Source organism: Rhineura floridana, chromosome 3 (genome assembly GCF_030035675.1).
Source record: "Rhineura floridana isolate rRhiFlo1 chromosome 3, rRhiFlo1.hap2, whole genome shotgun sequence".
Classification (NCBI taxonomy): Eukaryota; Metazoa; Chordata; class Lepidosauria; order Squamata; family Rhineuridae; genus Rhineura; species Rhineura floridana.
This window is the reverse complement of record NC_084482.1, coordinates 187,481,209-187,505,967: the sequence shown is the minus strand read 5'-3', so window position 1 is coordinate 187,505,967 and position 24,759 is coordinate 187,481,209. Positions and strand designations below refer to the sequence as shown.

Below are 24,759 nucleotides of genomic sequence, written 5' to 3'. Positions count from 1 at the left end.
AAACGTGAGATAGCAATGTGTATTACTTCACTTGCAGCACAATCCTATGCATGCCTATTCAGTAGTATGTCCCATCAAGTCAAATGGGACTTAAGTGCATATAGGGTTACAGCCTTACTTCAAAATGTGGGGAGCCAGCCCTGCTGTGCTTAGAGGCTCTCCTGCTCATTCTGCTAAGAGGACCCTGGACATCTGCCCCCAAATCCTGCCCTGATGGCATCACTGATTCAAAGACCCTCCTATGCCTGTTGATTGAAGCCCAGAACTGAGGAGCTTGAAACAGATACAAGCATCCAGCAAGACACTCTGGACAGGAGTGTCTCAGGACACTCTGGAGTAAGTCACCTGGTGCCAGAGAATGATCGCGGAGGCTGCGGATGTGCACTACGAAGGGATGCATGCCGTAACTCTTTCCTTTTAGGTAAAGCTGAGCAAAAACTACAGCATGAGTTGCTGTTCGTCCCACTGCAAGGGGGAAGGGAAAGGGAGAAAAGAAATAATAAATTCCTTGGAAAAATAACCAGCATTTTCAGCCCCTAAGAACATATGAACAGCCCTGCTGGATCAGGCCAACGGCCCATCTAATCTGGCATCCTGTTCCCACAGCGGCCAACTAGAGGCCCATGGGAAGTCCTTAAGTAGGACCCGAGTGCAGTAGCACTCTCCCTGCTCGTTATTCACAGCAACTTGGTATTCAGAACCATACTCCCTCCAGCAGTGGAAGTTGGTGGCCATTAATACATCTTAGGAGAGCAGATTCCATAGTGTAACTAATACTCTGTGTGAAGAAGTACTTCCTTTCGTCTGTCCTGAATCTTCCAACATTCAGCTTCACTGGATGTCCATGAGTTCTAGTGTTATGAGAAAGGGAGAAAAACTTCTCTCTATCAATTTTTCAGACCATATTATGTCCCCTCTTACTCACCTTTTCTCTAAACTGAAAAGCCCCCAAATACGGCAACCTTTCTTCACAGGGGCATTGTTCCATCCCCTTGATCACTTTGGTTGCTTTTCTGAACCTTTTCTAACTCTACAATATACTTTTTGAGGAAAGGCAACCAGAATTGTACACAGTATTCCAAATGTGGTTGCACCATGGATTTGTACAACAGCATTATGATATGACTATCATCACTAGCAGTTCTATAGTAACCTTCGGAGCTCTCATTACAGATGGTGATGAGGAAGACAAACAATGAAGGACTTGAGAAGAGTCTTGAAGAACTAGCTCTGTATGACTTCTGAATGGTTTCATTTATACTGTCCCACTTACAAATTTAAAATATTTGGTTATAATACATCTTTAAGATCTGGGAAAACAACTGGGAAAAGGCCACTTGGCACTGACCCGTGATAGAGCCTTTTCAGTAGTGGCTCCCCATTTGTGGAATGCCCTCCCAGTGAGGTGCATCTGTCTCCTACATTAATGAATTTCAGGAGGAATTTGAAAATATTCCTATTTACCCAGGCATTTGATGGCTGAAGGAGATTGTTTCTGGAAACCCAGATATCACTGGACAGAAGAACATTTTTATCTGCAACTGTTTTTTAGGATGTTTTTAACTTTTTTTAGAATGCTTTTTTGCAGTTATTAAATGGTTTGTTTGCCTCCTTGGGCAACTTTGAGAGGAAGGGTGGGATATAAATGTAACGAATAAATAATAATATAACAAAAGCATGGCATCAACAGAATGGGTGCAAACCACCCTACCCCAGGTACATTTGCTACTTACAGTCTCCTGGCCACCACTTCATGGCAGAGATGCTTGGGGTGTTAAGAACAAACTCCTGTGTGGCAACATCAAAAGTGGCTGTTGTCTCCAAACCCCGAAGATAAGTTCCTTAATAACAACAACAACAACAACAACAACAAAAAGAAGTTTCTCACAGCAACACAAGTCCAGAAGCAGATTTAGCAAATCAGTAGCCAGGTCCACAAATCCCAGCTGGGCTGTTTTCAAGACTGGGCCTAACCTCTCCTTTCACTGAGCAAGCTCCACCCTTCACAGCTATCTTGGTTAAAAAAAATTAGGGCTGAGACCACTGCAAGGGCTCAGTTGATATGTCTAACCCTGTTTTCCATCAACACTATTCACCAGCTGTCATTTAAAACAGCACAACATAGGAAGCGGACCTTTAGTGTTGTAGCACCAACACTTTGGAATTCCCTCCCCTTAAAAATTAGGCACCATCTCTGTTATCTTTTTGGTGCCTACTGAAGACCTTCCTCTTTCAACAAGCCTTTTAAATAGAGACCTTATCCCAGTCTGCATCTGTATTGGAATTAGGGTTGCCAGGTTCAATCCCTGAGACTGATCCTGTATCTTTAGGAGAAAAGAAAGTCAGCCAAGTGCAGGTGTTCTTGCAACCCTGTAACGGGAAAAACCACATGGTGGAATTCTCCCTCCCCCCTGCGCAACTTTTAAAGATACAAAAGACCCCTTGGAGGCTGGGCCTGGCAGCCAAGAGGTCTTTTGTATCTTTAAAAGTTCTTGGCACCAAAGTGTAGCTAAGTAACAGGCCTTTAGAGCTGTGAAAAGCTATGAAAAGCTACGAAACTTACCATGGCCCAGTTCAGTCTGGGCGTAGGTTCCTATGATGTAATACTTCTCTGCTAAGGGGATCCATTTGGCAATCTGTTCTTCTGTGCCCAACCCCAAAATGCTCTTAATAAAGACTATGTGCACGTTAAATGCCAAATTAGCCGAAAGAGCCCTGAAAAAGGATACAAAATTGCTGTTATTTTCCTGATGTTAGTTCCCAAAAACATGATCCATGCAGATATACAAAGCTGCAAACCGTAGGGTGGTTAAATTGATGGGGTACAATCCAATGACATTTCAGCATTGCATTGAATGTTACCATACAGGTGTGACACCTGTTTTCCTCTTTCTACCCCAACAGCCACTGCCAATAATTGGTTATTTGCCAACGTTCTTTCTATTGGCAGTGGCTATTGGGGATCAGTACAGTAGAAACAGGAAAACAGGTATCACACCTGTATGGCATAACATTACTTATTTTTTACTTTTCATCCATAATATTACAAACAGTGTCAACAAACCTTGCTAACTCATCCCCACAGCAGTGGCTGCCCATCTCCTTACCCTCCTCCCATATGAATTCAAGGGGTTCCCTCAAATGCGGCAGAAAATATTCTTTTTTTTTATCATTAATTTTTATTCAAAGTTTCAAAAAGCAAAAAAAACAAAACACACACACAAAAAAACAAATTAATAACTAATACAATAAAATAAAATGTTGACTTCCGATTTGTCGCAGATCAGTTATAGGTCTATAGTATATAACAAACCTGTCTCTTAATATATTACAAAATCACTTTCCTCCAGTAGTTATCTTAATTAATCATCAAATCTCATTAACATCACTTTATTCTTTCCGCAAAAAGTCAAAGAGAGGTTTCCAGTCCTTGAGAAATATATCCATCAATTTTTCTCCAAATAAACATGTCGATTAATCCATCTCATCAAGTCTGCTAGGTCCACTAGTTTCAATAGCCATTCTTCCATTATCAGTGTTAATTCCGCCTTCCATCTTCCATCCTTGCATCCATAATGATCTTGCTGTCATAATCATAGTCATATAATAAGAGTCTGATGGGAATTTCCTTCCTCACAAATATTTCCTTGCCATCAATTCTGAATGTGTTACTGAAATGTTGTTGTAAAGTCATATCACTGTTCCTCTTTTTTACGAAATGCACTAGCACATCTCTTGAGAGTTTTTCCATTGTCACATATCTGTAATTAATTCTATAGATTTTCTCTATTTCAAGCTCCATCACATCATTCCAGTCCAGAAATTTTTTTGAAACATTGATAGCTTTATCTCTGATATCTTCATCAATTTCTTCAGGGACAACGCTGAATTCCAAACAGTAATCTTTATCTCTAAGGTCCATAAACTCCAAATCTTTTTCCAGTTCCACATTTGATATATCTGTTCCAATCTCCAGGACTTGCATCTTCCCTTTAATTTTTCTTTCTTCTTCTATTGCTTGTCTAATTATATGTTTGATCTCATCAACCTCCTCTCTCATAAAATCCCCTATTTCTTTCAGCTCCTGCTTCATTTTGCCAAATTCAATTTTCATCTCTTGTTTGCCATGTCTCAGTTTTTGTTTCGTTATCTCAATCTCATCCATTATTTTCTGAAACATATTTACTTCCAGGGTCTCAGCCACTTTCTTAATTGTCATTTTTAAAACCAAGAAGAAAAAAAACCCTTCAGTTACCAATATAACACTATTCCCAAGCAAAGAGCAATTTATTTCTTTTTCCAGCAACAAAGGAGTTAATATTCCAAACCTGATGACATCATAATGTAGACAGCACAAACTGCCTTATCTCTTATGTGTCCAAGAATGCAAAACAAATTTAGTTCACAGCATCCAAATAGTTAGTGGCATAAAGAACAAGCAGATTCGTCAAAATGAAGTAGACCAGAAAAAATAGTCCCAGACATATAATACTCAAAAGTTCATATAAATCAAAATTTTTCTCCTCAGATTAGATATCTCTCAGCCGTTTGTATCTTTATAATGTTCAATTCCAGGCCAGCTTTTTGCAATAAAAACAAAGATAAGCCATTTCGATTTCCTTCCGCCTTAATTCCGTGTATAAAAGAGAAAAGTTATAACTCACCCAGGGATTCTTTACTGCTGATTCTTTTAACAAACCTCTTTTACTGCAGCAATTTAAGCCAAATGATAAGGATAGATAGAAGAATGCTTGCCTGTTAAATCTGTTTTTCTTTGAAGAAAAGAAAAACGTCTCGCTTAATCAGTTTGAGCTTGCTTGAAATTCCTGGCTCCGTCCGACGTTGCTGGCTGGTCCTTCGTTCATAGGCGATCCTAATGAATTCAAGTCCCCCAACAAACACAACGAAGCTTGTGGATGATCTCTTCGTTTCTCCCTTGCCTGGGAGAAAGTTTTTACCAGTCAAAAAAAACCTTTTGGCTGGTTTTAAAACTGAAAAAGCTTCCTCTGAGACGAGAGCTCGTCTCAGAGGCAGGCACAAGCGAAGCAATCCTTCCCGGAAGTCGGCACAAAATATTCTTGACCTAACTGACTTGCAGAGAAATCAGTTTTACAGGGCAATTCTATACATGTTTACTCCGCAGGTAAATCAAATGGGACTTACTCCCAGGTAAGCATGCACAGCAAGGGTGAAGGAAACCTTTTTCAGTCCAAGGGCTGCATGACAGTGGTGGGCATGGCCAGAGGCAAGAAATGGGCAGGGCAATGGATGGAGATGGGCCACAGCGCAATGGTAGAGCATCTGCCTTGCCTGCAGAAGGTCTCAGGTTCAATCCCCGGCATCTCCAGGTAGGGCTGGGAAAGGCCCTTGCCTGAAACCCTGGGGAGACACTGCCAGTCAGTGCAGACAGCACTGAGCTAGATGAACCAATGGTCTGACTTGGCATAAGGCAGCTTCCTATGTTCCTGTGATACAACTTTGTATGGTAGGGTATATTTCAATAACGCACAAGTCAGAGGTTTTTACAAACACACACATTCCTCTCCATTGAAGCATTGAGGTAGGCAAAAACACTCAAGGAGGGTCTGGTGCAGGGCCAGTGAAGGGTGTGGCCCAAGAGCCATTGGGGAGGCACTGCAGGGTTGATGTAAGTCACACTGAATTCAATTTATTTATTTAAAATATTTCTATCCCGCCCTTCTACCCTGTAACAGGGCACTCAGGGCGGCTTACAAAAATAAAATCAAACACGTACATAATAAAATTGGAAACAATAAAATCACAAAACATTAAAATAAATTAAAATACATAAAATACAATTAAAATACATAAAATACAATATATATATATATGTATATATACATATATATAGGGAGTGGTACTACAGGGGACTACAAGGGTAAAATTTAACATAGAAGGCATAAAATCAATCAATCAATAATAAAATAAATTCAATTTAGTTTACTAAAGGTAAATTGAGGTTAGGATTGCATCCTTAGATTCCTTTTAACCTAGTCCCCCAAACACCTCCTCCCTTTCCATGGCTTTGATTCTAAATCGAAACCCTTTCATCCCTGGGCTGCTTGTAATGAGGTAACATAGTCATAGCTGCTTATTTTATCAGGTGTGGATCCTAGCAAAATTGTGCCTTCCTTGCTATATTCTGAAAAGGTGTAAGATCTGGAATTGGCAACGCTGGGTGTGTATACACTTACTTGCTTATAGCACTAAAATGTAGTTTATCTCAATCTGGAATCGCTCATGCTCATCCTTAACATGCTGTTTTCAATCTAGATTGATTCCAGATCCTGCCATCCACAAGGGTGTGTGTGGTTATTTGATACACATTTGAAACCCCTCCCCTTGATTAATGTATCCACCCCTTTTCCTCATTGCACATGCCCCAGGTGAATGAAGAAGGAAGTGGTGATTGCAATCTTGGTAAATACATCCACCAACAATATCATTGGGCAGGTGTGAATACACCCCCCCACTCCCAAAAGCACCTACATCTGTTTTCAAATGGACATAGTGTGGAGTCATGCAGAATCAATCTACAATGAGCTTTTATTTTTGGAATGTTTCTCAAGAAGCACCTTTCATAGGCAAAAACTATGCAACAGATCTAGATTGTGTGTGGACTATGTAGAAAAAACAATTACTTTTCATTGATTCTAAAATAAAATGTCATCTTGAAAACAATTAAGTGATTACTAGGAGCCAACATGGATTTATGAAGAACAAATCCTGCCAGAATAATCCTATCTCAGTCTTTGATTGGGTAACCTCCCTAACAGACTGCGGGAATGCTGTGGACATAATATATTTTGACTTCAGCAAAGCTTTCGACAAAGTGCTGCATGATATTCTGATTAGCAAGCTAGCTAAATATGGACTGGATGGAACAAAAATCAGATGGATCCACAGTTGGCTACAGAGGCTAACTCAAAAAGTGCTTATCAATTATTCCTTCTCAAACTGAGGAGAGATAATGAGTGGGGTAGCACAGGCCTTAGTCCTGGGCCCAGTGCTCTTCAACATTTTAATTAATGACTTGGATGAGAAGGTGCAGAGAATGCACTTTAATGTGGTGAGGGGGTTTGAGAGTGTTGAAGAAGCTGAGAGCAATGCTGTCAGGAGTCTAAACCAAGAAGCTAGACTCCTAGCAGGGGCACCCATGGCGGAATGGTCAAAGCTGAGACACCAGACTCAGATGCATCCAAACTCAATGGAAGGCAATGGTAAACCACCACTGAATATCTCTTACCATGAAAAGCCTATGAACAGCGTATCCAAAATGCAACATGAGATAGTGCTGGAAGATGAGACCCCCAGGTCAGAAGGCACTCACTGAGCTACTGGAGAAGAACAAAGGACAAGGACAAATAGCACTGTGACTAATGACACAGCTGGGTCAAAGCCGAAAGGAAGCCCAGAGGCTGATGCGCACAGATGCGAAAGGAGAGTCCAGAATTGTACGACGCACACAATAGGAACATGGAATGTGAGAAGCATGAACCACAGAAAGTTAGAAATTGTCAAGCAAGAAATGGAACATATCAACATTACAATACTTGGCGTGAGTGAATTAAAATGGACAGGAATGGGACATTTTCAATCAGGCAACTACAAAATATTTTATGCAGGAAATGAGAAATTAAGAAGAAACAGGGTTGCTTTAATAGTGGGAAGTGATGTAGCAAAAGCAATTAGGAGCTACAACGCAAGGTCTGAGCGAATGATATCAATGAGATTAAATGGGAAATCTATTAACATAACCATCATCCAAATCTACGCTCCAACGTCACACGCAGAAGAATAGGAATTGGGGAGATTTAATGCAGAAGTACAGGAGGAAATTGATCACACACCAAAACAAGATGTGCTGATAATCATGGGGGATTGGAATGCAAAAGCAGGGAACAGAGAAGAACTAGGAATTGTGGAGAAATGGGGCTTAGGAGACAGAAATGAAGCAGGAGAAAGACTTATTGAATTCTGTGAAGCCAATAATTTGTTTCTTGCAAACACATTTTTTGAGCAACCGAAAAGTTGACTGTACACGTGGACACCACTAGATGGTCAATATAGGAATCAAATTGATTATATAATCGGCAACAGAAGATGGAGAAGTTCCATACTCTCTGCAAAAACTAGACCAGGAGTAGACTGCGGTACAGATCATGAACTGGTCATATCGAAAATCAGAGTAAAGCTAAAGAAGAAGAACAAAGCAATTATAATGCCAAAATACAATTTAAATAGCATCCCAAAAGAATATAAAGATCAAATAAGGAACAGATTTGAGGCTTTCAACTTAGTTGACAGAGAACCAGAAGAACTATGGACTGAAGTAAGACACATGATCAGGGAAGAATGCAAAAAGACAATACCTCTAGTTAAAAAGAGAGAAAGACCTCAATGGATGACTGAAGAAACTCATAAAATGGTTAAAGAGAGAAGGAAAGCAAAAGCAAAAGGAGATAGAAACATGGTCAGAACTCTGAATGCAACAATACAGCTACTACGTAGAGACAAAAACTATTACAATAGTTATTGTATAGAAATAGGAGAGGACAACAAAAAGGGAAGAACAAGAGCCCTATTCCAAAAGATTAGAAAAATTAAAGGGAAATTCAAACCACAAGTAGGGATGTTGAATAATCAGCAGGGGAACACATTGACTGACCGAGATGAAATAAAAGGAAGATGGAAGCAATACACTGAAGAACTCTATAAAAGAGATACCAGGATGACAGATTCATTCACAGAGGAACTGTATGATGAAGAACCAGAAATTTTAGAATGTGAGGTGAAAGCTGCTCTTAAAATACTTAGAAGAAACAAATCACCAGGAACAGATGGCATACCAACAGAGTTGCTACAAGCTACTGGGACTGAATCTGTCCAAATTCTGACAAAAATCTGTCAAGAAATATGGAAAACTAAACAATGGCCCACAGACTGGAAGCGTTCAATATATATCCCAATTCCAAAGAAAGGGGATCCCAGGGAATGCAGTAATTCTCGAACTATTGCCTTAATATCCCATGCAAGTAAAGTAATGCTCAAGATTCTACAACAAAGGCTCTTACCATATACGGAGTGAGAAATGCCAGACATCCAAGCTGGATTTAGAAAGGGAAGAGGCACCAGAGATCATATCACAAACATACGTTGGATAATGGAACGGAGCAAGGAATTTCAGAAGAAAATCACCCTGTGCTTTCTAGATTACAGCAAAGCTTTTGACTGTGTAGATCATGAAAAACTATGGAATGCTTTAAAAGAAATGGGGGTGCCTCAGCATCTGATTGTCCTGATGCGCAACCTATACTCTGGACAAGAGGCTACTATAAGGACAGAATATGGAGAAACTGATTGGTTCCCAATCGGAAAGGGTGTGAGACAGGGGTGTATTTTATCACCTTATTTGTTTATGTGCAGAACATATCATATGGAAAGCGGGATTGGACCAAGATGAAGGTGTGAAAATTGAAAAATGGAAATGTACTGCCTTCAAGTCGATTCCGACTTATGGCGACCCTATGAATAGGGTTTTCATGGTAAGCAGTATTCAGAGGTGGTTTACCATTGCCTGAAAATTGGAGGGAGAAATGTCAATAATTTAAGATATGCAGACGATACCACACTATTAGCAGAAACCAGTAATGATTTGAAAAGAATGCTGATGAAAGTTAAAGAGGAAAGCACAAAAGCAGGACTACAGCTGAACGTCAAAAAGACTAAAGGAATGACAACAGAAGATTTATGTAACTTTAAAGTTGACAATGAGGACATTGAACTTGTCAAGGATTATCAATACCTCGGCACAGTCATTAACCAAAATGGAGACAATAGTCAAGAAATCAGAAGAAGGCTAGGATTGGGGAGGGCAGCTGTGAGAGAACTAGAAAAGGTCCTCAAATGCAATGATGAACACTAAGGTCAGGATCATTCAGACCATGGTATTCCCAATCTCTATGTATGGATGTGAAAGTTGGACAGTGAAAAAAGTGGATAAGAGAAAAATCAAATCAATTGAAATGTGGTGTTGGAGGAGAGCTTTGTGGATACCATGGACCGCAAAAAAGACTAATAACTGGGTGTTAGAACAAATTAAACTAGAACCATCACTAGAAGCTAAAATGATGAAACTGAGGTTATAATACTCTGGACACATAATGAGAAGACCTGATTCACTAGAAAAACAATAATGCTGGGAAAAACAGAAGGGAGTAGAAAAAGAGGAAAGCCAAACAAGAGATGGATTGATTCCATAAAGGAAGCCACAGACCTGAACTTACAAGATCTGAACAGGGTGGTTCATGACAGATGCTCTTGGAGGTCACTGATTCATAGGGTCACCATAAGTTGTAGTCGACTTGAAGGCACATTACAACAACAACAAAGCTAATACCCTGGAGGTCAGAAACAAAATTCAAAGTGATCTTGATAGGCTGGAGCATTGGGCTGAAAACAGCAGAATGAAATTTACCAAGGACAACTGCAAAGTTCTATACCTAGGAAAAAGAAACCAAATGAACAGTTGTAAGATGGGAGATACTTGGGTCAGCAATACTACAAGCAAAAAAGATCTTGGAATTGTTGATCACAAACTGAATATTAGCCAACAGTGTGATATGGCTGCCAAAAAGGCAAATGCTATTTTAGGCTACATAAACAGAAGTATAAACAGGAGGTGAGACGACTAGAGCGCCGGTGGCGGAAGTCTCGCACTGAAGACGATCGGACACTGGTTAGAGTAGCAATAGCGGCCTACCATGTGGCAACAAAGGCAGCAAAGAGGGATTTCTTTGCTGCCTCTATTGCATCGGCAGAATGTTGTCCCAGGAGGTTGTTCCAAGTGGTCCGAAGCCTGGTCAGTCCAGTTGCGCAGGAACCCATGGAACATTCTAAAGCCTCCTGTGACATATTTGCTAAGCACTTTACCGATAAAATCGATCGCCTGAAGTGCACGATTCTGCACGCCGTAGGTACAAGAAGTGGGCCAGAATCGGCCAGTTGCATTCTGGTCCCATGGGAGCGGTTTCAGCCTCTTCTCGCTGAGGAAGTGGACAAGGTGTTCTCTACTGTCAAGCCAACCACTTGTCTGCTCGATCCTTGCCCCTCGTGGCTCATTGTGAGCTGCAAGGAGAAGCTGGGTGAAGGGATCAAGGCGGTGGTAAATGCATCCTTGGAAGAGGGTGCAATGCCATCAGCCCTCAAGGAGGCAGTGATAAGGCCCATCTTGAAAAAGCCCTCCTTGGATCCCCAAGAGTTGAAGAACTTTCGCCCAGTTTCTAATTTACCATTCTTAGGCAAGGTGATAGAGCGAGTGGTGGCTAAACAACTACAGACGCACTTGGATGAAGCGGATTATTTAGATCCATTCCAATCGGGCTTCAGGACTGGACATGGAACTGAAACAGCCTTGGTCGCCCTGGTAGATGATATGAGGAGGGCGTTGGATAGGGGAGAATATACCTTCCTCGTCCTCCTGGATCTCTCAGCGGCTTTTGATACCGTTGACCATGGTATCTTGCTAAACCGCCTACAGGGATTGGGGATGGGGGGCACTGTTTTACGGTGGTTCCATTCCTATCTCTCAGGCAGGTACCAACGGGTAGCACTGGGGGATGAGGTTTCAGACCCTTGGCCTCTTACTTGTGGAGTGCCACAGGGTTCTATCCTCTCCCCCATGCTATTTAACATCTATGTGAAGCTGCTGGGAGCCATCATCAGGAGTTTTGGGCTGCAGTGTCACCAATATGTGGATGACACTCAGCTCTATCTCTCATTTAAGTCCTCACCAGAGTTGGCTGTGGAGACCATGTCCAAGTGCCTGGAGTCCGTGAGTGGATGGATGGGCGAGAACAGGCTGAAGCTAAATCCCGATAAGACCGAGGTGTTACTCGTGGGTGATAAGAGAAGGTTGGGAGACATCGACTTGGTGTTTAACGGGGTGAGATTACCCCTGAAGGACCAGGTCCGCAGCCTAGGGGTCATTCTTGACTCCCAGCTGTCCATGGAGGCTCAAGTTTCGGCAGTGAGCCGGGCAGCTTGGTATCAGTTACATCTGATACAGAGGCTGCGACCCTACCTTCCTGTACAGCTACTCCCACGAGTGATACATGCCCTGGTCTCCTCTCGCTTAGACTATTGTAATGCGCTCTACGTGGGGTTACCCTTGAAGACGGTCCGGAAACTCCAGCTGGTACAGAATGCGGCGGCACGCTTGATTACGCATAGCCGTCGCCGGGAACATATCACCCCGGTGTTGATAGATCTTCACTGGCTACCAGTGGTTTACCGGGCCCAATTCAAGGTGTTGGTATTGACCTTTAAAACCCTATACGGTTTCGGCCCGGTTTATCTAAAGGACCGCCTCCAGTATCACCAATTAAGCCGCCTCACAAGATCAGCCACACAGGATCTCCTCTCGGTCCCACCGGCCAAAACAGCTCGGCTGGTGTGGACCAGAGAGAGGGCGTTCTCGGTAGTGGCTCCCACCCTCTGGAATTCTCTCCCCTACAATCTTCGACATGCCTCCTCCCTGATGAGTTTTCGCCGAGCTTTAAAGACCTGGCTATTCAGGCAGGCCTACAGGAACTTCGAGCTAGATTAGTTTATGATGTATTAACTGATGTTTTGGATGTTAGTTTTAATTGATGAATGTGGTTGTATTTTATTGTATTGTGTATTGTTTTTTATTGTATTGTGTATTGTATTTTATTATGCTGCTGTAAGTCGCCTAGAGTGTCCGTTAATTCGGACAGATAGGCGACTAACAAATAAAATTTTATTATATTATTATTATTATCATTTCCAAATTGTTCCCCTCTATTTGGCAGTGGTTAAGCCCCATCTTCAGTATTTATTTATGCATCCAGTTTTGGACACCATACTTTAAGAAGGGTGCAGACAAACTGAAACAGGTTCAGAGGGCAACAAGGATGATCAGGGGCCTGGAAACAAAGCCTTATCAGGAGAGACTGAAAGAACGGCATGTTTAGCCTTGAGAAGAAAAGACTGAGGGGAGATATGATAGCACTCTTCAAGTACTTGAAAGGTTGTCCCACAGATGAGGGCCAGGATCCCTTCCCAATAAATCCCAGAGTGCAGGACATGGACTAACACACTCAAGTTACAGGAAGCCAGATTTCGACTGAAGGTCAGGGAAAACCACCTAATTGTTAGAGCGGTACAACAACAGAACCATTTACCTAGGAAGGTGGTGGGCTCTCCAACACTGGAAGCATCCAGCTAGACTGCCACCTTTCAGGTATGCTTTAATTTGGATTCCTGCATTGAGCAGGGGGTTGGACTCGATGGCCTTATAGGCCCCTTCCAACTCTACTGTTCTATGATTTTATGTCATGTGTACGCAGTCCCTACCTGCAAATTATCTCACACCATATTGGAGGTCAGATATTTCACTAGACTCCAACAGGCTACCTTACCTAGATCAGTTGAAATCAGGCAAGTTAATACAATTTTAGCAGCATTTTGTTGTTTTCAAATCACCTGTAACAGCAAGTCCTTTCAGGTCCATTTGTGGTCCATCCCATTTCATTCATCTTTTTTGAGAGGTGGATAGACCTCCTGACAGAATCTTCATATCTTTCGTTCTGGGTGAGGAAGTACTGGTTTTCAAGGTTAAATTCTGGATCATTCTGGAGTACAGCATCTGTAGAATATAGAATGGTCTTATAAGCAGGCTGTGGCACAGGAATCACTCAGAGGGAAACCAGGTTGCATTTACACTGACATTCAATAAAAGATGTACAGAAGGAAGTAACCTCTGTGTCAGGTTCCTTCATGCAGTTCTGGCAGTGAAGCACTCCCTGGAGCATTTTGCACTATTGAAAGAACTGCAGGGGAAAGGGATGTAGCTCAGTGGCAGAGCATCTTCCTTGCATTGAGAAGGTCCCAGATTCAATTCCCAGTATCTCCAGGTAGGGCTGGGATAGATTTCCTGCCTGAAACTGTGGGAAGCTGTTGCCAGTCAGAGTAGGCAATGCTGAGCTAGATGGATCAATGGTCTGATTCAGTATAAGGCAGCTTTCCTACGTTCCCTAAGATCAAAATTATCCTATAGCTCTTCTTCACCAAATCACAGAGTTAGGAGTGACCTACAAAAGGTCACCTAGTTCAACCACCTGACAATGTGGAAAGCCACTGCTGTTTAATAATCCTGACTATGCATGCGCCACCCAATCATATAAATTCTCTGGGCAGCTCCCAATGATACATATAAATACAAAACAAGTCACAAAACTATAAAAACTAATACAGCAGAAAACCAGCAGCAGAAAATTCAGTAGAACAGCCATGATGGGCCATTGTCCAGCCACTGCTTAAAAGCCTCTAATGAAGAAGAGACCAGCAATCTTCTAAGGCTTTCCTTGGTGGTCCGTGCTCATCAAGAAGCAACAATGGTATTAGCGCCAGTCTTAGGATGCTAGACAATGCTGAACTTCACAATCCCAGAGCAGGCCCCGAGAGCAACAGTCCCCAAATTCAGAATATTTTTCCACAGGGAGGCATAGAGGCAAAGGCTGGCTACATGAAAGGGCTGGATGTACATGGGAAGCTGCCTTACACCTAGTCAGACCACTGGTCCATCTTTTTCAGTATTGTCTCCTCTGCCAATGGTTCTCCTTGGCAGTAGTTCTCCAGAGCTGGGAAAAGACCTTCCACATGCACAGCATGTGGTCAGCTATCCTTCTCCAGTAACAGGAGAGAAGCCATGGGAAGGGAAAGAACTGTACAGGACTTCAATATTCTTACCCTTACATGGAGATGTGAAGGCCTGGAAAAAAAACACAGAAAAATTGGGGAAAACAAACAAACCTGGAAAAAAATACCCCACAGTTTTCTTCCCAAAATTCCCCAAGTTTTTTCTGGGCCTTCACATTTCTACCCTTACACAAAAGGCCTCTGCTCAAGGCTCCTTTCGATTTCTGAATCCCATACAGAGCAGCTTTCCTTCCATCCCTCCTTAACAAGAGGACTAGAAGGATTTTTTCCCTTCCCTTGATCTCCTCTAGACTGTCACTATTTTTGGGAGGGATTGAATCACATATCAGAAATGTAGGTTTGTACAATTAAAGTGAACTAAAGCGCTCTGGTGCCGCCCTGGGCTCCTACTGGGAGGAAGGATGGGATATAAATCTAACAACAACAACAATCCACTTTCTTAAAAAAAAGACTTTTGTAGTTAGGAAGGTGATAGGGAAATGCACTAAAAGGTTTGAGACAATGATGAATTGATAGGAAGACGTATAACCTCTGTGCATACGAATCAGGATGAATGTTCAGTAAAAAGCAAACATGGCATTGCCTCCACACAAGCTTTGTGCAGTCAAAACAGGATGAATGCTCAGTAAAGAAATTGTTTAGAGGAGCCCTTTAAACTATTAGTCTCATAAGTCTAGCTGTCTTAAGTTCTGGAGGTTGCCCAGAATACAGTTAGCTTGGCTTTAACTTATAATCTTTTGATGCAGACAAAAATCAGAGGAATTACTTAGCTACAAAAATACTTTTAAGCATTATCACTGTGAAGGAGAACAGGTCAACAATAGTTGGGGGGGAGCAGAAAATCTGGCATCATCATCATCATTTAAACAAACAGTGCATTCTTTCAAAGTACACTACTTACTTACTGCCCTCCGGATCCGGGTGTTTTCAGCACTTCCATCCAGTATATTGGTAAGTCGTTCTACACTGAAGGAGGAAGTTTTTCTTTCAATGTCAAGGTCAGAGTTCACATTCCTCAATGCCATTCTGAATGTTGAAGGAACACTGAAATGACAGCATAAATGAGTTACTGAGCATTTTCCAAAGTTTTATAATGAAGCTGTTTGTTTTTGGCCGCAGAAGTGATGCTCCTTTTATGATAGTCCTTGAAAGCTGTCAGCACAATCCGATGTGCGCTTTACTTCTGAGTAATCATGCACAGGATTGCACTCCATGAGTGTGACTGTTAAATCAATTAAGTTCACCTGAAAATATGCTAATCAATCATTCTAGGAAGAGCAGGTTCATAATTAGGAAAGGTATTGAAAATAAAACAGCCGATATCATAATGCCGTTGTATAAATCTATGGTGCGGCCTCATTTGGAATACTGTGTACAGTTCTGGTCATCTCATCTCAAAAAGGATATTATAGAGTTGGAAAAGGTTCAGAAGAGGGCAACCAGAATGATCAAGGGGATGGAGCGACTCCCTTATGAGGAAAGGTTGCAGCATTTGGGGCTTTTTAGTTTAGAGAAAAGGCGGGTCAGAGGAGACATGATAGAAGTGTATAAAATTATGCATGGCATTGAGAAAGTGGATAGAGAAAAAAAATTTCTCCCTCTCTCATAATACTAGAACTCGTGGACATTCAAAGAAGCTGAATGTTGGAAGATTCAGGACAGACAAAAGGAAGTACTTCTTTACTCAGCGCATAGTTAAACTATGGAATTTGCTCCCACAAGATGCAGTAATGGCCACCAGCTTGGACGGCTTTAAAAGAAGATTAGACAAATTCATGGAGGACAGGGCTATCAATGGCTACTAGCCGTGATGGCTGTGCTCTGCCACCCTAGTCAGAGGCAGCATGCTTCTGAAAACCAGTTGCCGGAAGCCTCAGGAGGGGAGAGTGTTCTTGCACTCGGGTCCTGCTTGCGGGCTTCCCCCAGGCACCTGGTTGGCCACTGTGAGAACAGGATGCTGGACTAGATGGGCCACTGGCCTGATCCAGCAGGCTCTTCTTATGTTCTTAATTATACTCAATGGCTGAGTTCCTTGAACATGCGTCCAAATACAGAAATAGCCAACAAGGTACTGGCTACTAACTTAAGACACCTTTGAAAGGATATCAGGCAAATTCATGGCTATCGACGGCTAGTAGTTATAATGGTCTTATGCTTCTTTCAGAAACACCATGTCCCTGCATCCCAGCTGCTGGGGATTAAGGAGAGGGCTATTGCAGTCATGTCCTGCATATGGGCTTCCCAGAGACATCTGATTGACCACTGCTGGAAACAGGGATGGGTGAATCTGTCCATTTCTGTTTCTCTCATTTTCTCATTTTTCCAGTCTGCAGTTCTTCACATTTCCACATCAGCAGCATGTTAGTGCTAATTTCTCATGATATACAAGTTTGCAAAGTATATTTTCCTGAATACGTATATTTTTATACACACCTTACCCTAGTTACTTCTTACTCAGCATTTTTGTAATATTACTTGGCTGTAGAACTGCACTGCAAAATTCAGACAAGTGTGAAGTTTGAAGGATGGCTGTATTTTGGAAAGTTTGAATTAGGTAGACTCTCCTTTAAATGTGACCTGAATCAAATTTCTCCCCTGTCCCTACCAGGAGACTGGATTAGATAGGATTTTGGTCTGATCCATCATTTTTGTGTGTGGTCATGATAAATTCCATTAAAAGTACAGCATTACCTATACTAGGGGTGGGGAACTTTTGGTGCTCCAGATGTTACTGAACTACAGCTCCCACCAGCCCCAGCATGCATGGCCAATGGCCGGGGATGATAGGAGCTGATGTTCTGCAACATCTGGAGGGCCAATGGTTCCCCACACCTGTCCTATGCTATACACCCAAAAGCTAAGATTTCCCCGCCAAAACCTTTTCAGTTAGAAAAAATTGTGTGTGATCCTCTTTCAGCTCAATACTACTCCGTTCCCCTCACAGTACTCTTAGTACTGGTTGTACCTGGTACTCACAGGCAACTAAATATTCAGTGCAGGTAAATGAGCATGCTGGTAGATAAATGATGTATTGTTCTAGTCTTCTTCTGTCAGTCTCCTTGGCAGAAGGCAATTTTTTAACTAGCCTGCTAAGAGGCTAGCAACTTCTACTGCTCTTCTATCATCAATACGAAAATGCAGGCTATGTGGGGTTTTTTGTGGGTTTTTTGGCAGGCTAGAACTTTTGTGGGCTTATTTACAAAGCTGTTAAAGAAGCAGAAGGTTGTTGAACATCAGCTGACAGAATAAAAAATGACTTGTGGGTGCCTGCGTAAGTTGTGACCCGTTGCACGAAGTGCAGCTCACCAGCCATCCATACAGGCCTGACAGGTGTGGGCAACTTTTCCATTTTTGCAGACCTGGGCTGACAGCACCAACAAATTTATCAGGCACCAGTGGGCCCTGCATCCATTTTAGTGGGTCACAAGTTATGCAGTCTGCACTAGAGAGAGCATGCTGTACTTTAAATTGAAATTCAGCCAATAAAATTTTTCTTGCCAAAAACAATGTAACAGAAAGTCCTGCTGCATCAGGTCAATAGTCCGACTAGGGCAATACTCTGTCTGCAACAGTGGCCAGCCAGATGGACAATAGTTTTCAACTTGGGACCCATCTTTAGCCCAAACATGCATTTTCAGACCCTTTTTATCATATATTTGAACAATGGCCAATCTAGTCTAGCATCCTGTTCTCAGAGTGGCCAACGTGATGCCTATGGGAAGCCTGCAAGCAGGACCTGAGTGCAGCAGAACTCTGTGATTCCCAGCAACCAGTAGGGATGGGCGAGAAATTCAATTCAGTTTACATATCAAGCCGATTCTATCAAATTTGCACTTTCTGAGACAACACAAAATCCAAAACACAGCCATCCTTCAAAATTTGCACTTATGTGAATCTCACAAGGCAGTTTGCAAACCAAACAATGTTTACAAAAATACATTATGTTAGGGGAAATTGGACATAAAAATGAACAACATACAAAAATGCATTATATGATGAGAAATTGTTTATAAAAATGTGTACAGTACTTAAAATTGCCTCCTGTTTATTAGGATAAATTTACACTAAAATGCTGGAGAATTTTCATGAGTTTTTTTTAAATAGCAGATTACTGCAAAAATGTGGAGAACTGAAAATGAAAAACTGAGAATTGAAATTGACAGATCTTTCCATCTCTAATTCAGAGGCATACTCCCTCCAAGAGTAGAGGTAGAACACAGCCATAATGGTCAGTAGCCACTGATAGCCTTATCCTCTATGAATTTGTCTAGTCTTCTTTTAAAGCCATTCAAGATGATGGCCAACACTGCCTTTTGTGTATTTGCATGTCAGTAATGCTGCTTTTGCAACCTCCCCAATCTGTGATCCAGTAGTAGGCCCTGCCCTACCAGCTGATCACCCATTCCACTCTGTTTGTCCAGCAGCACAGTAATCAGAGAGGTTTGCTGCCTCTGAACAAGTCAGTTCTATTACGCCAGGGTGGGTAGACTTCAGGTTTCTAAGATCTACTTTGGGGGTTGTTGTTGTTTTACTAGAACTCCAAGGTCCACCAACTGGAACCAGGTGCAAAACAGCGGTGGGTGAATGGGGTGATTTCAGGATCAGGGTGCTTCTGAGCATATTTCAATCCAGAAATTTGTTTTCAGTACCAGAACTGCGCTCACCATCCTTTCAAAAATCCACCCCTAGTTTCCAAGCTTTCTTCATTTCATCAGCCTATTGGGGATGGGGGTGGTGCTGCTGGTGCTGCTAAGCATTTGGAAGTAAGAATTTTTGCTGATCTACTGCAAATCTGAGATCTCTCAGTAGATCCCAGTCTACCTTCTACCCACCCCTGCCTTAAGTTATTGACTTAATAGCTAGCTAGCTCTGTGTGTGTGTGTAAAGATATCTGTCTTAGTATATAAAACGAACTGTTCTACTTACATGGCAGTTATTGCAAAACCTCAAACCTTTATACCGACTGACATTAGAGATTTCATACTAACTACACCTTCTTGCATAAGTTAAATGACAGCTCTTGTAACTCCCAAGGTACCTGTTTCTCCTTTCGAAGGTAGTCAACATCAAGTTACAACATCACAAATTATTATTATTGTCATTGAAAGTCTTTCTTGGACATGTGTACTTTAAAACTGAAAGGGCATTTCCCTATCCCTGATCTCACTGAAACTTCACACACACAAAATCCAGAAAAAAGATCGTTTAAAAAGCACCTTAAAACTTTTTTTACAAAGCTATTATGGAATAAGCTTCCATGGACCATAGGCCGCTTCCTCAGATGCATGAAGTATTACTCCGAGTTGCAGATTTTGGGGGCGGGTGGGACGGGAGGAATTGTAAACAGTGAGGTAACAAGGAAATGAAGTGCAGAAAACTACGGACGGTGATAATTATGTTATGAACAGTGGCCAAACAAACAGAGAGAGAGAGAGAGACAAAGAGACTCATTTTTGTTGTTTCTGACGAGCAAAGGTAACTCTCCTCAATAAGGAGCCAGATTGACAAATGCCCCTATGACACTTTCGCGGCGCAACCCTATCATCACATGTCTACTCAGAAGTTAAGTCCCGACTTCAGTAAGGCTTAACTTCCAGGAAAATGTTCAAAGCAGGCTCAGTTCCTTAGAAAAATTGATCTAAACCCCGCAGTCTCATGCACGCGTCGTCCCAGCGACGGCTCGCTCATTTATAAGACCACAAAGTGACTTACCGCCCTTCGCAAAGGGGAGTTCTCCCAGGGTATAAGAGCGGAGGACTGAGAAACTTCCACGGCCGATTGCCTGCGAAGTTTTCAGTTGCACAAGCCTTACTTTGGCAGATCTCTATGGTGTTCCCTCCTCCGTCTCTATAGCACTGGCTGAGCGGACAGGTGCATGTCGCCACTGCCTCCTTCCGGTCAGAATGCCAAAGCTACTCCCAAGAGTTTGGAAACGCGCCGTTTCACCTGCTGGCGCTCTTAGGGGCTGAGTTCATCCCCTCCGTTTCAGAGATGATGAAAACAAGGGCATGCTGATAATAACACACATACCAAGGGTCAATACGTGAGCCCCATTGCCTCCACTATTTTATTTTATCACAGGATAATTTATATGCCACCCTTCCACTTATAGAAACAGTGCTGCTTAGGACAGCTTGCAACAATTTTTAGAATTACATTTTTTTTTAAATAGCACGTTGCTGGAGGGGAATCCTACACATTAATGAAGATTGTGGGTTTTTTAAAAGCCACCTGCTGTTGTATTCATGCCTTCTCAGCAGCTATAAAAGCCAAGAGGGTGATGGTCCTTGGGGTTTATGTTCTACTAGAAAAACATGATTGCCTTATAATAAGGTAGCAACAACAAAACAACTACCCCAGCAGCTGAAGTGTGAGAAATTGTGCCTTAGGCCACAATCCTTGGGGGAAAACTATGTCATTGTTAATGTGCCTTTAAGTCGATTATGACTTATGGCAACCCTATGAATCTTTTTTGCATGTATTCATAGGGTTTTCATGATAAGAAGTATTCAAAGGTGGTTTACCATTGCCTTCCTCTAAGCCTACAGCACCGGGTATTCCCAGGCGATCTCTCATGCAAGTACTAACTAGGCCTGACCTTGCTTAGCTTCCGAGATCAGACGAGATGGGGTGTGTTCAGGGTAGTATGGCCATAGATGGGAAAGACTATACCTCAGTGGTAAAAGACATGTTTTGCACTCAAAGGGCCCCAGGTTCAATCCCTGGCATCTCCAGGTAGGGCTGAGAATAAAATAGCTAGATAAAAAATGAGTCTTTTTAATAGGTGTAGAATAGCAGTGGACACCTATTTCAACCCAAGGGCCACATTCCTTTCTAGGCAACCTTCCAAGGGCCAGAGGCAAAAGGGAGCACAGCAATTAATGTAAGCTTCTAGTTTCTGCGCACACCTTTCTGTCCACTATCCAACCAACAAAGAGGCATCAGAATTCAAGGACACATTCCAGCCAGGCAAAAACTCCTGAAAGGTGCAAGGCAAGCCCAGTGAGAGGTGTTGCCTGGGGAGAGAGGATGTGGCTGGGGAGAGTCCAAAGGGCCAGAAAGAGAGGCCTGGAGGGCTACAATTGGCTCTTGTGCCTGATGTTCCCAACCCTGGTGTAGAAGAAGGTATGGAGAACAGGAAATTTCAGCAGGTAAAGATGAAGGACTTCTGTACTCTTTCACATCCGGTTACTCTAGCTGAGGAAAACTCTTTCCTGGAACCTGGGGAGCTACCATCATTCAGCAGTGTTGAGTTGGAAAGACCAGTGCTCTAACTCAATATAGGAAGTTTCCTATATCCCTAAACACCCTCGCTAGTGAGGAACTTGCTGCTGGGACAACTCCAAGGGGTAGTGAGCGCTGTTCCTCAAGTATTTCCTACTCCCCCCAGTTTGATGGAACAAACTTGTTTCCTGTTGCCCCAGAAGATAGGGGCTAAATGAGCAGGTTCAAATTACAAGGGGAAAAAAAAGAATTTAGACTAAACATTAAGAAGAATTTCTTGATAGTAGAAGCTGTTTGATAATAGAACAGAGTCAGACTGTAAACACAATAGTCACCAGATTAAAGCGTTTCCATGAGCCACACTTGGAGGGGGAATGGGTTGATTTGCTGATCAGTTGTGAAATCTCTTTGATGCCGAATTTTTTAAAAAATGCACTCAAGCTGACATGTGCCCCTGTTTTCAAAAGAGAGAGGTGGAGATGCACTGGAATGAGCAGAACAGTGAGTGTGTTTCTACCCTCAGACTGGCTTGAACAGTGGTGGACTGTTCTTCATTAAGAGACTTTTAAGCAGAGGCTGGATAGCCACCTACCAGGGATGCTGTAGCAGCGGATTGGACTAGATGACTTTTGAAGTCCCTTCCACTTCTGTGATTAATCAGTATTAATAAATAGTCAAACTATTCCACAATTGCATCCCACCAAAAGCTTGGGAGAACTACCATTAAAATACCATAGGGTGGGCACCAGGCAAGTATGACTGGGAGGGCATTTCATTATCAGACACCACAGCAGAAAAAGCCCTGTTTCTGGTGATCATCCACCTAGCTTCTGATGTCTGGCCTTAGCTAGCAATATCAGTACATGCCCGGATTAAGATGGGAGGTCAGACAGGAGGTTTATGCAACACCCCACCATAGCATCTCTGTGCTGAGAAAAAGCTGCACCTGTTTAATTTTTTGCCCATCATGCAGCTTTTACACAGACAGTAGGGCTTCCAAGCTGTGAAGGTGGGGAAAGGTTGTTGACCTTTGACACGGTGCTGCTTATCAGCCCAGTAACTACAACAGCAGTGCAGTGCCGTGCTGTCACGCCTTAATAGCATGGAGTTTTATTGCAAGTGGAGCAGAGTCAACCACTGAGGCAGCTAAGGCACAGTCATAAACCTGATCTGTAGATTATTTTTCCCTTTCTCTTGCTTTATTTTCATAGAATGGCTGTGTTGACTTTAAACCAATGTTTCAGCACTGTTCCATGACAGGATGGCCAGACGCAAAAGAAGACAAGGCTCCTTCACCTTTAATATTGTTTGTCATGCAAGTGCAACCTGCTGAAATGTCCCCTTTCGCACTACTATTAATGGCCCAGTAACCTTGTCGTTACACTACTATTGAAGGCGCAGGAGCCACCCTAAACTCCTTCTTGTAGCTGACTCTTTCCCATCAAAGAATAATTCCACCATTGTGCACCACTGTATCCTATCATGTGACCATCATCTCAAAACCATCATAATTCTGCAACCATAGGGAGAAGGAAACTCCCTGACTCCAGACTTGAAGGGGCCTAAATGTAGTGCCTTCCATGGGCCCTCTTCTGTGCCTGTGAGCACAGCAGGCTTACCTGGCAGCAGCTACTCTTCCAGTCAACATTTAAATTTTCCCATAATGACCCAAAGCATTGGACATAGCATTGCTACAGGGCATTGTGGGAATTTTTAAATCAGGAGTGGAGAACCTCAGCCAGAGGGCCACAGTCTCTCACAGGCAACCTTGTGAGGTCCACATGCCAGTGTAGGAGGGGCCTAAGGCAATAAAGTGGGCAGAGCAACAGATATGACTCTTATTCTTTATACCAGATGTGGGGAACCTATGACCAGATGTTGCAGTCAGAACTACACTTATCATGTGGGGCCATTGGCTGATGGGAGTTGTAGTTCAGCAACTTCTGGAGGGCCAAAAGATTCCCACCACCTCTGCTTTATACAGTAGGCTACATTCCTGCTGTACAAACATCAAGAAGTTTCTTCACCCATCTCTCCATCCAGACAAGCAAGAGGCCTCACCGCAGTTCAAGCACACATTCTAGCCAGGCAAAAGCACTCAAAGAGGCCAATGAAGGATGTGGACTGAGGAGAGTCCTGGGGTCCGGAAGGCCACATTTGGATCCCGGGCCTAAGGTTGCCCTCCCTTATTTTAAACTGGAGCTGGGAAGTCTGTGGTCCTCCAGATGCTGTTGGACTCCAATTCCCATCAGCCCCACCAAGGATGGCCAGTGGGGAGGGATGATGGGAGCTGTAGTCCAGCAATATCTGGAGGGCCAAAGGTTTCCCTCTCCAGTCCTGTTTTAAACAGTGGCTGGTAGCAGTCTGCCACCTAACAAACCCCTTTTTAGGCATCAGTGCCAGTAGCCTTGCAAGGGTACTTAGCCTCAGCAGCTGCTCAGAGTATCCAGATGCAGGGTATCTGGACAGGGCTTCTGTAATAGCTTTAAGAGCTAATGTAGATAAGGGAACTTCATAATTGTAAGATAAGTGTAATTTGCATCAAATACCAGTTGATGGAAATCACAAGTGGGGGAAATGCTATTGCACTCTGGTCATGCTTGCAGGCTTCCCATAGGCATCCGGCTGGCCACTGTCAGAGTTTAGAGAGGGTGAAGATTCCCCAAAAGGGATCCCTGCCATGATGCAAACATTCAGCAGTGACCTTCCATCAGCTGCTCTCCCACACCAATTTCTCTTAATCGGTACCTATAATTTAATCTGATTTTCTGA

At 42.7% G+C, this 24,759-nt stretch overlaps 1 protein-coding gene and 1 pseudogene across 1 annotated transcript in view; both read right to left on the bottom strand.

Annotated features, from left to right (window-relative positions):
* The window catches only part of ACOX2 (acyl-CoA oxidase 2), a 57,155-nt gene extending 36,492 nt beyond the window's left edge, over nt 1-20,663 (bottom strand). The window contains exons 1-6 of the mRNA XM_061618769.1: nt 20,476-20,663; nt 15,665-15,807; nt 13,528-13,690; nt 2,564-2,715; nt 1,734-1,841; nt 346-465 (exon numbers count right to left, since the gene is read on the bottom strand). Coding sequence (XP_061474753.1) covers nt 346-465; nt 1,734-1,841; nt 2,564-2,715; nt 13,528-13,690; nt 15,665-15,788 — 667 coding nt within the window. The 5' untranslated portion in view covers nt 15,789-15,807; nt 20,476-20,663. The remainder of the gene's footprint in view (nt 1-345; nt 466-1,733; nt 1,842-2,563; nt 2,716-13,527; nt 13,691-15,664; nt 15,808-20,475) is intronic.
* Nucleotides 20,664-21,302: 639 nt separating this feature from the next.
* LOC133382481 (5S ribosomal RNA) lies at nt 21,303-21,421 on the bottom strand (annotated as a pseudogene).
* Between the last annotated feature and the right edge of the window lie 3,338 nt (nt 21,422-24,759).